The sequence below is a fragment of the Capricornis sumatraensis genome, chromosome 14, assembly GCF_032405125.1.
Source record: "Capricornis sumatraensis isolate serow.1 chromosome 14, serow.2, whole genome shotgun sequence".
NCBI lineage: Eukaryota > Metazoa > Chordata > Mammalia > Artiodactyla > Bovidae > Capricornis > Capricornis sumatraensis.
Genome location: NC_091082.1, coordinates 67488472 through 67507007, shown reverse-complemented (window position 1 = coordinate 67507007; position 18536 = coordinate 67488472). Strand labels below are relative to the sequence as shown.

Sequence of the window (18536 nt, the reverse complement as noted above, 5' to 3'; positions counted from 1 at the left end):
AGGTAATGAAACAGAAAGGAAGCAGTTTTGCTTCCTGGAACTAGTTTTATTGTTTTCTAGAGTGTTTCTATCAATTATACCATAAAAAAATAAGCATTTATCTTTCACAGCAGAAGTGAAACATTCCAAGCACACATTTTAGCCTATGTGCCACTGCTAGAAACACTGACTAAAGAACCAGGGAACCTGGATTCTAAACCTGGTTCTAATATAACCTACTTGTGTGGCCTTGGCCTTCAACATGTCCATGGGAGAGAAGTCTTAGATAATATGAGATGGTTGTTAAGGCACTTTTCACTGATCAGATTCAACTACAGTTGAGTTTCTTTCCTTGGTAATCGTTATAAAAAGTTGTTAACATTTTACAAAAATGCAGTTCAGTAGAACTTCTGTTAGAAGAATGAACCTGCTGAATCATATATAAACTTAGAGCATATCTAGGATTATGATTTAGGAAACATGATTATCCACAGTAATGACTGTGAGCATGCTATCATTCTTAAACTTGTCACCAATACCAAAAGGACATACTATGAAAATAAGCAAAAACCACCATGCTAAAACTTTCTGGATTTACATTTTGTCTAAAAATGTTTCTTTAATTTGACAGATAAAGATACTTACTAGAGAAGGTCAAATTAATTCAAAACATACAATATAAAGAAAAAACACTGACCGGCAACTTTCACAATAGTTAGAGAAGAATGTTGTAATTAATTTTACAGGCATTATATACCATTTTCCGAGCCTTAAGACAACAAGTAAGCTTTTTAAAGGTAAGAGAAGTGTCTTACTAGGGTCTCAAAAGCCCCAAGAGCATCTAACCATATGCCTCAACACAGGGGCACCAAGACCTGCTCACTGAGCTGGGGAACAAAAAGCATTACCATAAGATGGTAGTTGGAAAGCTCTTCTCTGAAACCTAATTTTTAAACAAATAGGAAGGCACTTAATATTGAATTTAAGAAATTAATAACTTTAATTCTGGCCCCATTTATTAATACCAATAGATATTCAGTTTTCCCCTTAGATACATTTTTAGATTATTGACTTAAAAAGTAGATTAATATTAACTATTTTCTACTTCTTCCCTTCATTGGTTTGCTTTTTCTTTTTTAAAGAGAGCATACAACCTCATTTCAAAATGAAGGCTTTTATCTGGACCCTAAGTGTGCTATTCTTCCTACTAATGGGCATTGGACATTGCAGAGGAGGACAGTTCAAAATTAAAAAAATAACCCAGAGGAGATACCCTCGCGCCACAGATGGTAAAGAGGAAGCAAAGAAATGTTCATACACATTTCTGGTACCTGAACAAAAAATAACAGGGCCAATATGTGTCAATACCAAAGGGCAAGATGCAGGTACCATTAAAGACATGATCACCAGGATGGATCTTGAGAACCTAAAGGATGTGCTCTCCAAGCAGAAGCGGGAGATAGACGTCCTGCAGTTGGTGGTGGATGTGGATGGAAACATTGTCAATGAGGTAAAGCTGCTGAGGAAAGAAAGCCGTAACATGAACTCCCGTGTTACTCAGCTCTATATGCAACTACTGCATGAGATTATACGAAAGAGGGATAATTCACTTGAACTTTCCCAGTTGGAAAATAAAATCCTCAATGTCACCACAGAAATGTTGAAGATGGCAACAAGGTACAGGGAACTGGAGGTGAAATATGCTTCCTTGACTGATCTGGTCAATAACCAGTCTGTGATGATCACTTTGTTGGAAGAACAGTGCTTGAGGATATTTTCTCGACAGGACCCCCATGTGTCTCCTCCTCTCGTCCAGGTCGTGCCACAGCACATTCCTCACAGTCATCAGTACACTCCTGGTCTGCTGGGAGGCAATGAGATACAGAGGGATCCAGGCTATCCCAGAGATTTAATGCCGCCACCTGATCTGTTAACTTCTCCCACGAAAAGCCCTCTCAAGATACCACCGGTAACTTTCATCAATGAAGGTGAGTTACCTCTTACTGCTAAAAATGGAGGTACAAGGTCAATATGTTTTATGGTTTGTGACATAATGCTCGTAATACATGCCTATCCTTCATTTTGGTGATGTAATTTTACATGAATATTAAATTTTCTGATTTTGTTTTCTATTAACCTGAAATTGTTCTTAAATATATCTCTCAGTCTAACAGTTTCTAGAAACAGTATACTTTGTAGAAAAAGTAGTCATTCATCCAAATTCTTATAATCTAAATTATTTGCACTGAGACAGGAATGAATCCACAATCCACTCCTAACCTCTCTGCCATCCTATCGGTCTCCAGCTAGGTCCTCACATTTGCTAAACATCCCTTTCATTTACCTCTTGCTGTTCTTCCCATTATTATCTTCCTCAGAAGGAACGTGTAACAATAAGTTCTCACTCTCCTAAAGCCACCCTGGTGGCTCAGAGGTAAAGAACCCACCTGTCAATGCAGGAGAAGTGGTTCAATCTTTGGATCAGGAAGATCTTCTGGAGAAGGGAATGACAACCCACTCTAGTATTCTTGCCTGGGAAATTCCACGGACAGAGAAGCCTGGCAGGCTACCGTCTGCGGGATCGCCAAGTGTTAGACATGACTTAGCGACTAAACAACAACAGTAGCTCCTGAAGCTTAGAATTAACCGCCTCCTATCTCCACTCTCAGCACATGCACCACCTACTGCTGCTGTGCTGAGATTAAGTCTGTTTAGTCCCAGGTTCCTTGTGCTTTCCTATCTTGAAAACATTTGCATAAAACCCAGGCCTCTTGCTCTCAGGCTCAAGAAGAAAAGGTACGCTGTGCTTAGTCACTCAGCTTAGTCCAATTCTTTCTGACCCCATGGACTGTAGCCCACCAGGCTTCTCTGTCCATGAGGGTTCTCCAGGGAAGAATATTGGAGTAGGTTGCTCTGCCCTCCTCCAGGGGATCTTCCCAACCCAGGGATCGAACCCAGGTTTCCTACACTGCAGCAGGATTCTTCACTATCTGAGCCACCAGGGAAGCCCAAGAAAAGGTATCCACCTCACCTGTTTTTCAAAGCTAAAATACCCTGCAACCATGTAAATATAAATTAGTCTTTAGTCCACAAAAATCCTGAGAATTGATCCTTGTATCTCTACCTCTAATTCCATCCCTTCCTCCTTTCATTCATTATCAGTCATTGATCAAGGTGTCTGCCACAAAAAGATGAATAAGTCATCTTTGTTCCAGTCTAGTAAGCTCACTGTTAACTTTCTGAATACATTTATTTTACACATATATCCAATTTCTCATAAGCTATACTCTCCTGAATTTTTTACAAATTGTTTTGTTTTCTTAAAGGGAAAGACCCAAAGGCCCAAAAGTTAAAAAAAAAAGAAAGAAAGAAAGAAAAGAAATTAATTGTAGTTTATTCACTTACTGAAAAGGGAGGACAAAAGACTGCATGTAGACTAAAAATAAATTTTTAAAAAGCACAGGAAAAAGAAAAGACGGAAAGTATGTACATTGCGAAATGCTCGTGACTTTCTGTAGCAGGGGACATCACTGACCATTCACACATCTCTGCTTTCTTGGTTATCCAGATCATAATACTCTAACTCTTCCTACTTCTCTAGGTCCTTCTCTGGCATCTTCTTCCTTCTCCTATGACTTAAAAGGCTTTCTTGAAGACGTTCTCTTTTATTAGTGGTCTCACACTCCTTCAAGGCCACAAGCTTCACCACTGCTCAGATAACTCCTGCATGGAGCTCCCCCTCCTGATTCTAACCAAAGCTGGTGTTTGCACCTGGATATTCAATCATTACCTCACATGCTGCTGCTTCCTCTAATGAAATGCCTTCTTTCAGCTTATCTGTCAACGTGGCAGATCTCAAGGCTTAGCTAAAATAGTGTCTTAAGTGTTATACCTATTCAGATTCAAACAAATGTATCTAGAAGGCTCCCTCCCCAAACTGCTGATAATGCCTTGAACATGTTTTTTTCAGTTATATTACACCAAAGTTATTTGTCTGCATGTCTGTCTCCCTGTTAGACTGAACATTTCCAGAAGAAAGTGAATTGTCTTTTCATTTTTCTATCTCAAATATCTAGCCAGGATTAGGTGTGGCATGTTGTATTCCGCATACTGTAAGCACTACAATACATACTTGAGGAATGAATATGTAAATTAGTAACTAAATCCTAAAACAATCTTTTTTCCCCCAAACTAGCATTCTCCTTTCAGAAATAAGTCAATTATTATTGTAAAAACAATAATCACTGAAGAAAATCTAGAAAATACTAACAAACTTTTAAAAATGCCTGTGGAATATCCAAATACTCAGAAGTAAACTACCGTAATACTAGTTTACTTCTAAGGAACTACTTTATAGTTACTAGTAGTAATAGGAGTTTACTTCTGAAAACACTTTGGTAATAACCTTCAGGTCTTTCTCCCCAGCCCCCCCATAAACATGGCAACCAATATTCTTTTAACTTTAAAAATTAACTTTGTTCTTTTTCCCCCTCTAGAATTATACTCTTCAGTTCAGTTCAGTTCAGTCGCTCAGTTGTGCCTGACTCTTTGCCACCCAATGAACTGCAGCACACCAGGCCACCCTGTCCATCACCGACTCCCAGGTTTACCCAAACTCATGTCCATCGAGTAGGTGATGCCATCCAGCCATCTAATCTCTGTCATCCCCTACTCCTCCTGCCCCCAATCCCTCCCAGCATCAGGGTCTTTTCCAATGAGTCAACTCTTCGCATAAGGTGGCCAAGTATTGGAGTTTCGGCTTCAGCATCAGTCCTTCCAAAGAACACCCAGGACTGATCTCCTTTAGGATGGACTAGTTGGATCTCTTTGCAGTGGAACAGACTCTCAAGAGTCTTCTCCAACACCACAGTTCAAAAGCATCAATTCTTCGGCGCTCAGCTTTCTTCACAATCCAACTTTCACATCCATACATGACCACTAGAAAAACCATAGCCTAGACGGACCTTTGTTGGCAAAGTAATGTCTCTGCTTTTCAATATGCTATCTAGGTTGGTCATAACTTTTCTTCCAAGGAGTAAGCGTCTTTTAATTTCATGGCTGCAGTCACTAGTGATTTTGGAGCCCAGAAAAATAAAGTCTGACACTGTTTCTACTGTTTTCCCATCTATTTCCCATGAAGTGATGGGACCAGATGCCATGATCTTCGTTTTCTGAATGTTGAGGCTTTAAGCCAACTTTTTCCCTCTCCTCTTTCACTTTCATCAAGAGGCTTTCCAGTTCCTCTTCACTTTCTGCCATAAGGGTGGTGTCATCTGCATATCTGAGGTTATTGAGATTTCTCCCGGTAACCTTGATTTCAGCTTGTGCTTCTTCCAGTCCAGCGTTTCTCATGATGTACTCTGCATAGAAGTTAAATAAGCAGGGTGACAATATACAGCCTTGACGTACTCCTTTTCCTATTTGGCACCAGTCTGTTGTTCCATGTCCAGTTCTAACTGTTGCTTCCTGACCTGCATATAGGTTTCTCCAGAGGCAGGTCAGGTGGTCTGGCATTCCCACCTCTTTCAGAAGTTTCCACAGTTTATTGTGATCTACCCAGTCAAAGGCTTTGGCATAGTCAATAAAGCAGAAATAGATGTTTTTCTGGAACTCTCTTGCTTTTTCCATGATCCAGCGGATGTTGGCAATTTGATCTCTGGTTCCTCTGCCGTTTGTAAAATCAGCTTCAACACCTGGAAGTTCACGGTTCATGTATTGCTGAAGCCTGGCTTGGAGAATTTTGAGCATTACTTTACTAGTGTGTGAGATTACAGCAATTGTATGGTAGTTTGAGCATCCTTTGGCATTGCCTTTCTTTGGGATTGGAATGTAAACTGACCTTTTCCAGTCCTGTGGCCACTGCTGAGTTTTCCAAATTTGCTGGCATACTGAGTGCAGCACTTTCACAGCATCATCTTTCAGGATTTGAAATAGCTCAACTGGAATTCCATCACATCCACTAGCTTTGTTCGTAGTGATGCTTTCTAAGGCCCACTTGACTTCCCATTGCAGGATGTCTGGCTCTAGGTGAGTGATCACACCATCGTGATTATCTGGGTCGTGAAGATCTTTTTTGTACAGCTCTTCTGTGTATTCTTGCCACCTCTTCTTAATATCTTCTGCTTCTGTTAGGTCCATACCATTTTTGTCCTTAAATTATACTCTTAGGACATAAGTTTCTGTAAATGAAACTGATAGGTAAATGGATTCTGACTTCTCTGTTTTGGCATATTTACTGCCCGTTTCAGAATCTGTCTCGCTCGTCCCTGACTCCTCCCTCCTCTCCCGCGCAGGGAGTCAACTGAGCTCTATCTGTGCTGCGTTCAGTCTTTCACGGATGTGTCCCTCACATCTGTTCAGAACCAGAGCTTAACTTAGATCCACATTATCTGTGAAAGCAGAGAGTGGACAGAAACGTCCCGGATTACCAGCTGGGTAACCTTAGCCAGGTGGAAGGGGTTGCTCTGTGTCTGTTTCCTCATCTGTAAAGTGGGGATAGTAACAGTATTTACCACACGTGAGGAGTCGTTAGAATAGTGAACCTAGCACTCAAACATCAGTCTTCCTGAGAATTATATAACGGCTTGCAAACTGATCTCTTTAACTCCATTTTCTCTTTCCACCAAAATATATTCTACACTGCCAACAGATATGCCTCAAATTTCCATCCTGATCACATCACACACTGGCCCAGCAGGTCCTTACTACAAACAGAGAACATCCAGTTTGCTTAGCCTGGGGAAGATTAATATCCTCCTCAAAAGAATCAACCCCACTTCTTTAGCTTTCCTTCTATTGATTTCTTTCACAAAAACCATCTGCTTCAATAAAATAAATCAACTCATTGTCTTCTAAATATTTTCCATGCATTCTCCCTATTCAAATTGTAAGGCTCAGACTACAATATTATACAATACAATAGCGAGTCCTCCTTGAAGCCTCTTTGACTTCCCCAGGTTTGAAGTGATTGTTCCTATACGAATGTCTACACTCTGTAACAAAGACACGATATTTCTTATGTTCACTGCTGAATTATCAGGTATCTTCACATGTACACACAGTACTTATGTATGCACACCTAAATAAAATGTCTTCAGTCTATAGTATAAGCTCCTTCATGGTAGATGGATATTGTGTCCTTTGCAGATGCTAAATAAATGCTGATTAACTTGATATTATATTTTTATAGAGCTTCTTAAAACTGTCATTCAAAAGACCTTCATGAAAGTACTTTAACACATTCTATTCTACTGCAGTCATTCATTTTATGTTGTTGTAACTGTCAAAAACAAGAGGCTAGTCAACCAGTAAATTGGGCAAATGATGATCATTATTAAGATCTCCTTGCCCTCTGACTTCCAAGGGAATGATGTGTATATGAAAAAACGGATGTCTTGTCTAAGCCTTTAATGTATATAATCAGTAGTTTTTACATATAATTTATAAATAAATATAACTGAAGTGTGTGAAATTTTTTTTGTAACTGATGGGATGTACAGTCACATAAATATGGGGATGACTGCCATGGCATATCTTAATTTGATGGTTATCGCCAGCTCTAGAAGAAATGATAATTCACATATTCATACAATGACACACTAAGCATGCCTATGGGAAATGAGACATATCAGTTCTAGGTTTTACTAGACATTGAGCTGTAGTGCCAAAAAATCCAGTATTAGAGAGTTAAATCTCATGCTAAGGATTTAGCATATCAAAGGTCCCATTAAACAGACTTGCTTTAAAAGAAATAATGGTGTATATATCCCAAATAAACCAATCCTTAATGTAAAAATGAAGCATGGGCATAACTTCTTCTGTTATTCATTATGTATTTATTGTTCTAAGCAAACATTAACTTTTTATTTTTTTCTGTAAATGTTGGTCTCTGAAACTCAAGAACATTAGTTAGCTACAAGGGAAACTGCACAGAATTAAGGAAACTTGTTTTCTTTGTTATTGACCCTGGGTAAGTCACTTTGCCTGTCTGTTTTTCTCATTTGTACAACAAGTACTGGTGGGACTGGAGGACTCTAATATCTCTTTTTAGTTCTAGTATTCTGTGATTCTTATCAAATATAAACTACTACAAGCAACAACTGACTTGCTATTTTTTCTTTATATATAATGTGCTAAAATCTTTGTTCATATTATTCCTATGTCAGACTGGAAAATATGTCAGCTGTTTGGGTACTTGAACAAAAAGGGCAAACATGGATGTCTATTGCTGAACTCACATATGCTCCTGGCACCAAGAATTTCATATTATTGCCCTCTACATGTAGGTACATGGTCATTCTAAAGCCTTTAAATGAATAACATGTATGTATATTTAAAAAGTGTCCTAGCCAATCACAGGAAGTCAAATACTATACAATTATTCTACATATATATGAGGTATCTACAGTAAATTCATAGAGACAGAGAGTAGAAGGTTGGCTGCCAGGGGCTGGAGGAGGGGACGATGCAGAGTTGTTATTTAATGGGTACAGAGTTTTAGTTTTCCAAGAGGAAAAGAGCTATGGACATTAACTGTACAGTAATGAAAATGTACTAATGCCACTGAACTGTATACTTAAAGATGGTTAAGCTGGTACATTTTATGTTATATATATCTTACCAGCATTTTAAAAAAGGTGTCTTAATGACAGGCAATTTTATATTTTCATTTAAGATGGTTATAGGAAAAGTGTACCTCAAGAGAATAAACTTACTATGAGCTTATGGAAAATAACAGAATATTTTTGTTCATTTATAATAAATAATCCCCAGAAAAATTACTTTCTCTCTACCTGAAAAACAAAATGTTTGGGAATGTAACTATATACTTGGCAGACTGCTATCAAAAAATTCTTAACTGGTAATGTTGTTCATTGGCTACATTCTGGGTTAGTCTTTAATGAAACACTTTCCTTTTACAGATGGCGTATTTATAAGTTCATTCCTTGTAGGTAAATGAAGTTGAGAAAGTTCCTTCATAGTATGTTAGAGAATAGACCTGCATACCAGGAAATCTGGATCCTGGTGAGGCTCTTCTGAGCCTCAGTTGCTTCTTTTGTAAGAGCCTGTTGTGATGATTAAATGAAGTGATACAAATGAAAATAAGCGTTGTGTATGCTCTAACCATCCTTGTCGTATTTTTTTGGAGTGTACTTTCCAATATATACCTTGCCATGTATGGGAATATAGAAGGCAATCTTATAAAGTTACATTTGAAAAGCAGTCATTAGAAACTAAAAACATGCTTTTTAGTGAGTAATAAGCTAATTTTCAATTTAATTATTTATAATGCTTCCCATTAATAAATTTTACAAATGCAGTTGGTTTCAGTGGAATACTTATATCAACATTTAAACCAACAAAAACTAAATTAACGAGGATGACTGGTTGAGCAAAGGGGCTGAAGTATGCTTCTATTAACCAGTTATGAAAAATAATTGGTATATTCTTAAGAGCTCAGGTTGCTAACTGCATTTTAAGCTTATAGATTAATAAACAAAGCAATTCATATTTTTACAAGAAAGAATCTATTATCACTTTAGAAGGCATTTGCCTCAAATTTCCCATTCCAGAAATGCTAAATATATTTATCTTATACTTAACCCAATTAAATAATTTACCCCTCGGAAGATTTTACTTGCTGACCAATTATCTGAAATTTCTAAGTTGGTTATCCCTTTCATCCTACTTCTCCTATCACAAAGAACATAGTGTTGGGACAAAGTAAGGAAATTAATGAGAAATTCAACAACAAAAAGAAAAGGATTTTCCTCTCAACTTAAGTAATTAAACAATTTCTTTATAGAAAGAGGACAGGTATATTAAATAAAGATGGTTTCCAGTAAAGGGGTTATTCAAAGTATGAAATCTTTCTGTCTTTTTCAATACAATGTTCTGTTCAAAACATGGGTTCTTCTTAAAAAAATACATGTTGTGAAATATGTGGCATGACTGGTCAGCATTTTTCTATGATGAATCAGACCTATTAACTGGACTTGGTTAGTCTTATACAGATTTTAATCACCAAATAAACTGAGGAAGAAAGAGACTGGCCCATCAATTTCAAAGTACAAAATTCCACTTTCACGCTCTGAGAAGAATCCAATTGCGTCATAGAAAACAACTATTTCAAGATTACTCAGTGCAAGTCACTGACGTAGAAAACGAACTTATGGTTAGCAGGAGGGAAAAGTGGGGGAGAGGGGTAAATTGGGAGATGGGGACTGACATATACACACTACTATATATAAAATAGATAACTAATAAGACTCTACTGTATGGCAACAGGAACTCTACTCAGTACTCTGTAATGACCTATATGGGAAAATAATCTAAAAAAAAAAGAATGGACACATGTATATGTATAACTGATTCACTTTGCTGTATGCCTGACACTAACACAACACTGCAAATCAGCTATACTCCAATAAAAATTTTTAAGAAGTTCTAAGCAAAAGGTTGTAATAAAATTCCTATTTTGAAAGAAAGGTACTCCTAGTCTATACCTGTAAATGACTAATAACAAATTCCTGAATCATATCATAGATAAACAACTTACTTAATTTCTGATATACACAAATCAGCAAGTTAAACTGGGAAACTGGCCTCTCAAAAATAAAGCTGGTACTTCTTTACTAGTCATTTAAGAATGCCTGGGAAGCACTTTTTATGGTAAAGAGAAAGCAGTAAAACATTTAATATAAGAATGATCTATAAACTAATCCTATAGCAGAAAATAAATAAGATATGCAAGTAATAATGAGAAGATATTTCTGCCAAGATCAATAGTATACACTGGGCTAAGACAGGTTAATGGTTTATTTATAAAAATAAATATAAACAAACACTAAATTCTGATACTTATTAGCTTTACTGAGCAGGAAAAAAATAGCTGCAAATACTGCTAATTTTATCCACATGTCTCAGAAAAAAATTTCTACCACATTTTCCTAAGCCTTTATATCAACCAAGTCTAATAGGCATCCAAATTGCAAACATGAAGCTCACTATAAAAAAGTGGGTTGAAAATTAAAATTGAAGATAATTTTAAATTTGCATAAACTGAAATCTTATCAAATCAAAGCTGGATCTAGAAAACCCAGGAAAACTCCCTAATTTGCTTAAATATCTGAGGGCCTATTAAAAAGCAGAAGAGAGACAAATGGCATTCGACAAATATTCTGTCAAGACTCAAAACAATGCTTATAAACGTTTTATAGCAATTCAAATAATCTAATGAAAGTCCAACTTGTGAATATATATAGTAAAATATAAAATGTAAACTGTCAAAATTATACTCAAATGAGTACAGAGCAAACATTTACAAAGATGACATTCACAGAAGAAGCACACTTATGAAAATGAGAGAAATGTTTGTATGTATTGCAACAAACACCTCATGTGTGCATTAACTATAATACTGATATAAGTTTTAAAAGCAGTGCTCCTCAGATATTCTTGACTGTTCTGAAAGTGACAACTTAGAAAAAATCTGGTTAAACAACTATGTAAACAACTATGACAACTGCATTCTCAGACTGAAGAAATCAATTTCAACCCTGCAGCAGAACTCAAGAGTTCTAAGAGCCACCCTCCACCACAGACATCTCATGCTGAACTTCTAACTCCCCTGGTTCATCAAGCTCTCTTCTCTCCGTGCCTCGGCAGATGGAGCCAACACCACGGTTCCCCCCAAGTCTGGGTTAGCCAGTTCTTAGCCAGGTTTCCTGTGTGCCCTGCGGCCTATCGGAGGACTCATCAAGCTGTAGTGGAGTCTCTCGCCCCACTTCCCCCTGGACTCTAGTGGCTGTTTCTCTATCCTTGGAGCCTAACACAGTCTCCAGCCTATTGCAGATGCATTAAAGACAGAGCCAAGGAAACCACTGCGGCTGCCAGGAATCGTTTAATTCAACAAATATTTGAGCACTGAAGTGAGTTAAACTAGATACACAGTTAAACTGGATATAAAAACTACAGTTCTCACCCACAAGTAAACAAATAAAACACGTTACCATGCATTACACAAAATAATCTAAGACTGGATCTGGAAGTCATACTTCATTTAAACTTCTCTACCCTTCTCTGACTTGACTACAGTGCATGCTTCTGTAAGGTGAAGTAGCTCATACATGACTGGTTAAAAAAAAATGGTGAATAACATCAGTAAAACAAAGTGGTCAAATTGGTTCACATGGGATTTTATCCAAGGATAGTAATGTTCTGTGCCCCAAGTAACTGCAGATGAACACAAAGTATGCTAACAGCTAATATTAGCTGTTATTTTTAGTGCATGATTTTGCAGAACATAAGGTTTTTCAGGAATACATTATTTTTCTACAATAGAAATGACTGTACATTCAACTCTGAATAGCCACATTAAATCTGTTAATAAAACAAACATTTATTACACAAGCTACTTAAATTATTAAATAAGTTAGTACTATGTGTAAAGGTCAGCAACAAAGAAGAAAAGGGAACTAAGTTACTGATGATGACTATTTTATTAAGCACTGTGTTAAAGGCTATGAATACTTTGTAATTTAAATTCAATAACTGAGAAGGTAGATAGGTAAAAATAATTCACATTGCATTTAAATGGAATGTGATCTCATTTACGGCTAGTGTGAAAAGGAAAAATATCATTTTTAGAAGAGCCCTCCCTAGCTTAAGAAACCATTTATGAGCTTTCACAATCTAACCAATATCCTCATGACTATAAAAGCATAAATTCTTAACAAAATTTTAACAAATCAAGCTATATATAAAAATGATAATATAGCATGACCAAGTTGAGGTTATCCCAGGAATGAAAGGTTGGTTTAACACTAAAAATACAATCAACAGAATTTATCATATTAACGAATAAAAAAAGAAAAACTGTATCATCATGTCAGTAGATAAATAAAAAGCCTTGACAAAATTCTAAATCCATTCATGGTAACAGCTCTCAACAAACTAGAAATAGAAGGAACAAGAATTTTTAAAGTCGTTATTACAGCTTAAAGGAAACTATGTCCATAATAAATGCAAGACTGGAATCTCAGAAGAGAAATAAAAACGATAAAAAATAATCTAATTGAAGCTCTAGAACTAAGAAATTTAATACTTAAAATAAACATAACCCAAGAAAGGCAGCATTACGTATTTCCAGTTTCTATAAATTTTTAGTAGCAATCAGTAGTGCTTATAGTCATTATAATTTTTAAAAACCCGAAACAGAGAAATATCAATGAAACACAATAAAAATATGGACTACAGAAATTGATCATCTTTTCTTTTTGTGTGTGGTTTTCAATTTCCCTGTATCTAAAATGTGAAAGCAACTTTGATTCATTTGCTTAACAAAAAATAGACAGTCTACTTAAATGTTCAAACACTGATGACATGAAGTCAGAAGAAAAACAAAAACAGTCTCCATCCTTAAGGAATAATCTGGAGGGAAGAGTTTAGTTTCTAAGAAACCCTTCTAATGATGTAGCTGTGTAACTATTTATTTAATGAGATTAATTCTACCCCAATAAGGCCCCATAAGGGACCTTTTACATACTTGGCATCGTAGAGAAAACACATTCCTCAAAATCTCAACAATCCAATTATCATTACAGTACAGATTTTCTTGTATGAATTTTACTTGACTAAACTCTCACACAATTTCTAAAAATTCTACATGTCAGAACTTAAAAATTTTTAGTAAAATATAAAGTTTGACAACTGAAATTTCTATATTCATTTGGTTGTTCTTTAGGGTAACTTAGGGTTGATCTTCAGTGTAATTCTTATTCCTGAATCACTTAATATTTTGACATGCTTATTAAAAAATTCAAAGCATCAAAACACTGGAGAAGGGTGAAACTGAAGAATGCTCAGTAAACTAAATGCTATCTTTCTTTAGATCAGAAATATGGAAATCACAAGTTCAAGAGTCAGATACTCTACAAACGATTTTACAAAGTGTTCTGTCATTTTAAAATATATGAAGAACTTATCAGTGGATTAAAAAATAGGGAGTGAATTCATACAACTATGAGATAACATGGGAACAATTGTAGCATAACAGTTCAGAGCATGGGTTCTGGGATTAGAAAAAAGTGGGCTTAAGTCTAGGGTTTAAAGACTAGTCAGTTAACTGTTTCATCTACAGAACATCTGTAAACTATCAGAAGGTTACTGTGTAGATTAAATAAGAAAATTACTGTTAGTCATATAAATTGATACAACACTTTAGAAAGGCATGTTGCCAACATTCCTGAAATGTATTCTTATGAACTGTTGTATGAGGGAAAAATTTAAAAGATTCCGAAAGCTTGGGAGACTGGTTTATTTCAGGGCTTCTCAGTCTTTCATATGTGAATGTATACTGTGTTTCTGAAAGGGTAATATAATACCTAGCAGTTCTAAAACTTACTTGACCGTGGTATGCCATTTTCACTGAGTATCTCAGATCAATCCTGCAACATTTTCATATGTATGAAAAAAATGAAGTCAAAAAGAAGACACTACGTACAGTGTTACTTATAACAGCAAAAATCAGATGAAACCTCAGTGTCTAATGGCAGAGGTAAGCATGATATATAACATCAAAGATTGTGTCTTACAGTTACTATAAGTGCTAGAATGGAGACTGTAGTCCCATGGAAAAGTTTGTTGAAACAAAAAGAATCCAATTTTCTATGAGTGTTAGAACTATAACAATACAAAAAATATATGTATTTGGACAAAGACTTGCAAGAACAGTGGAAAATCAAGTTAATGTTCCAGATAGTGGGACTGGGGGAGGGTAATTCTTTTATTTAGATTCCTTTTTTTTTTTTATTTAGTTTCTTTAGCTTTTAGAGGTTTGTGTACACAATACATTAAAAACGGTTATCTGTAAAGAAAGATACAACAGTAAGACTCTTGACTAAAAACTACTTTAATATGGCTCTTTTCCTATTAAGTTTCCTGGCAATCAAAGCAATTTTAATTACAGGACCATACAAAGATTGTCAGCATGCAAAAGACGCTGGACATTCAGTCAGTGGGATTTATCTGATCAAACCTGAAAACAGCAATGGACCAATGCAACTATGGTGTGAGAACAGTTTGGATCCTGGGGGTTGGACTGTTATTCAGAAAAGAACAGATGGCTCTGTCAACTTCTTCAGAAACTGGGAAAATTATAAGGTAAATCAGTGATTCAGCCCTGGGGGAGAGGTACAACAAAGCAGCTCTTGCAAAAATAGTCATTCTATGCAATAAATAAGATACACAGCTAAAAAATCACTCTTCGCATGCTTTTCATTATCTGCATTTGTTCAAAAGACAACCCTCATCTTTGGTTTCAAGTCAAAATTAAAATGCAAAAAGGAAACTAAAGATGTACTTTAAAATGTTCCCTTTCAGTCTGGATGATTTACACATATATTTAATTCTTTGCAAAGACTGATCCTAATTTCATTTTCTAGGAAGACAACTGCTTTTTTGTTCATGACCACATCTGCACCCATTATCAAGTGTATTTAATCGGAGGTAAACAATCTTAGAAAAAAGGTCATGTTTTGGAAGTCCTATACTCTGTATTATTGCTTATAATAATGAGACATTCATGTATCCATGTGAGAAGTTATATAAATTTCTAAACAAGTAACAAGTGAAAGAACACAACCTCTTTGAACATACATTTAGCATTAAGATCAGATTTATCAAACTTATATTCTGCTGCATACTTGCGATGGCAAATATTTATGGAAATAGGATAGTTAATTTGTTATTTTCTTCAAACATTAACCTACAATTTTTCAAAAGGACTTTGAAGATTACTACTTCATCATCTTACATTTACTAATTTTATTTTTAATAGAGCTAAAGAAGATAATTTTTTCTAAAACAGATACTACCATTTTTACTGTCATAAAAAATGTTAGATGTATTACTTATTTGACTATGGTGGAGACAATACCTATATTACTTTTAGAACAAAAATTTGTTTCTTTGTATGAGTATGAAAGAAATCAGGAACCCTTTTTGAGGATCTGGGTAGTGTACTAGTTAATGTTTTTAGTTTCTATGAATAATTTCAATTCTGCTTTTATCTTATTTGTAGACTTTGGAGTTAGTTGTGCAAATAAATGCTGACAAATTGAGAGAAAGCAAAACAAAACAAAGTGATTACGTGGGACTTCAGTAGAACAGGTGATCTACAAAAATGGAAGATTACATTACCACTTAAATGGTCAATATCTTTATCACTTAAATGGTCAATATCTTTAAGCTATCAGGTGTTTAAAACATCTAGAAAATGCTTACTATCTCTACATTTATTCATGTATGCATGTTCTTTGTTTAATAACAGAAAGGATTTGGAAACATTGATGGAGAATATTGGCTTGGACTGGAAAATATCTATTTGCTTAGCAATCAAGATAATTATAAGTTATTGATTGAATTAGAAGACTGGAGTGACAAAAAAGTCTATGCAGAATATAGTAGTTTCCGCCTGGAACCGGAAAGTGAATTCTATAGACTGCGTCTGGGGACTTACCAGGGGAATGCTGGGGATTCCATGATGTGGCATAATGGTAAACAGTTCACCACTCTGGACAGAGATAAAGATACGTATGCAGGTGAGTGAGAAAAAACTGATGCATGTTCTTTGCAGGATCACCACTTTCTATGCACTAAATAGAACCCTGTTATAAAGTATATGCCACTGAAGTCTTTTCAGAAAAGTTGTTTTGGATTCAAAGGAAATACAACCTGCTAAAAGGAACAGCTTTTTAGGAGCTCTTCTCTAAGGCAATTGCAAAGTGTGAACTCTGTGAACATGGGCCTGCTGTTCTAACCTGATGGGGTGGGATGGGAAACAAAACATAGTCGTCTGGAAACAAACTTGCAACTGCCTAAAACTGCTAACAAATCTCCCTGGACACCTACCATGCCGTAGGCACTGTTGTAGGCTCTGAGGAACATGGCAGTGAACAAAGTTCCTGCCCTTTGGGAACTTACTTTCCGGAAGGAAACAAAATGATTTATCAGGTGGTGACAGTGCTTCAGGAAAAGTAAAACTGAACAAGGGAACAGGGATGGTGCCATTTCACGTGGATTGGACAAAAAAGGTGACATTTGAACAAGGTCCTGAAGGGAGCGAAGGAAGCGAGACATTTGGGTACATGGGGTGAAGGCACTTTTTGGTAAAGACGACTAGCAAGACGACTGCAGCAGGGGATACAGGAACGGCAGAAAAGCTTTATTCAAAATATTCTCTTTAGAAAGACTCAATTAGGTCATCCACATAATGTAATTTTTAATTTAATTTTCACATGCTTTTTGCCTTTTTAGCCTAGGTTTCTGGCTCTGACAAAGAGATATCTCCTGAAAATTGATTTATTTTTACATTGAGCTGTATGGCAAGCAGCACACAGGTCTCTATTTCACTCTGGCAAAAGAGGAAAAAGGAAGACAGATTTGACCATAATATATGCCTTATTTACAGAAACTCATTTGATTTGTTAATAGTACTATTTTATATATAGATTTTTTTTTGCTATTTTGAAAATCAATTTTACCCAACTTTACTCTCTTTACCAACTCTGTATCTTTTCCCCTCCCAATCTCTCCCACCTCTCTCTTACATATAAACACTACTTGCATTTTATTTACCCTGCCTCCCAGAAAAGAAAATCACTCACAACAACAAAAAAAGCATGCACTAATAATAAGCAAAGAGCAAAATAAAAAAGGCAATTCAAGTGATCTTTCAAGTAGTTGATACTCAAGCAACAGTAACAAATGAAAAAACAACACTGTGGAGATAAAGATTAACTGAAAAACTCAAACTGTTCTCAAAGTAGAGTAAGTTTTTGATGGTTTACAGAGTACCACACTTAGAAGAAGCTTTTACTCTGATGTCTATATTTTTTTCCTCAAAGGGAACTGCGCCCACTTCCATAAAGGAGGATGGTGGTACAATGCCTGTGCACACTCTAATCTCAATGGAGTCTGGTACAGAGGAGGCCACTACAGAAGCAAGTACCAAGATGGGATATTTTGGGCCGAATACCGAGGCGGCTCATACTCCTTGAGAGCAGTTCAGATGCTGATCAAGCCTATTGACTGAAGAGACGCAGTCTCCGATTTAAATGACACAGAACTCTAATTTTCAGTTCTTAAAAATGTAAATGTTACATGTATATTATTTTGCACAATTCATTTCTACAGGTATAGTTTTTTAAGTGAATTTTTACTGTAACTATAAAAGGGGATTTATGAATATAGTTTCATCTTCTCTCAATATACTGTAGAAGATTATCTGTATCTATAATCCAAGTTATTTTAAAAATATTATTGACTGAATACAGGCAAAGTTTGTTTTCTAAAATGTAAATTATTTGTCACAACGTAAAACAAATTTTAGCTTTATTTTAAATCAAAATTCAGTACATGTCAAGATCTTTAACAATTTATTTAAAGCCTTTATGAGAATGCTGTAACTTTCAATGGAAAAATAATTTTAAGATTTCAGCAACATCATACATTTTATTTATAAAATATATAGACAGGAAATTAGAAAAAACTCTAGT

General features: G+C 35.8%; 2 protein-coding genes across 4 annotated transcripts in view; one reads left to right on the top strand and one right to left on the bottom strand.

Moving 5' to 3' along the window:
* RALGPS2 (Ral GEF with PH domain and SH3 binding motif 2) overlaps positions 1-18536 on the bottom strand; it is a 112707-nt gene that overhangs the window by 40930 nt on the left and 53241 nt on the right. The gene's annotated exons all lie outside the window — the stretch shown is intronic.
* Positions 1145-18073, top strand: ANGPTL1 (angiopoietin like 1). The gene is made up of 4 exons (XM_068986473.1): positions 1145-1967; positions 14948-15141; positions 16310-16580; positions 17886-18073. Exons 1-4 carry the CDS (start codon positions 1145-1147, stop codon positions 18071-18073), a joined length of 1476 nt encoding a protein of 491 aa, XP_068842574.1.

Excerpts from the sequence above, each read along its gene's own strand:
- ANGPTL1 (XM_068986473.1), top strand. The coding sequence starts at position 1,145 with ATGAAGGCTTTTATCTGGACCCTAAGTGTGCTATTCTTCCTACTAATG. Across the intron at positions 15,142-16,309 it reads GAAACTGGGAAAATTATAAG|AAAGGATTTGGAAACATTGA; the intron begins GTAAATCAGTGA and ends GTTTAATAACAG. Across the intron at positions 16,581-17,885 it reads AGATAAAGATACGTATGCAG|GGAACTGCGCCCACTTCCAT; the intron begins GTGAGTGAGAAA and ends TTTTCCTCAAAG.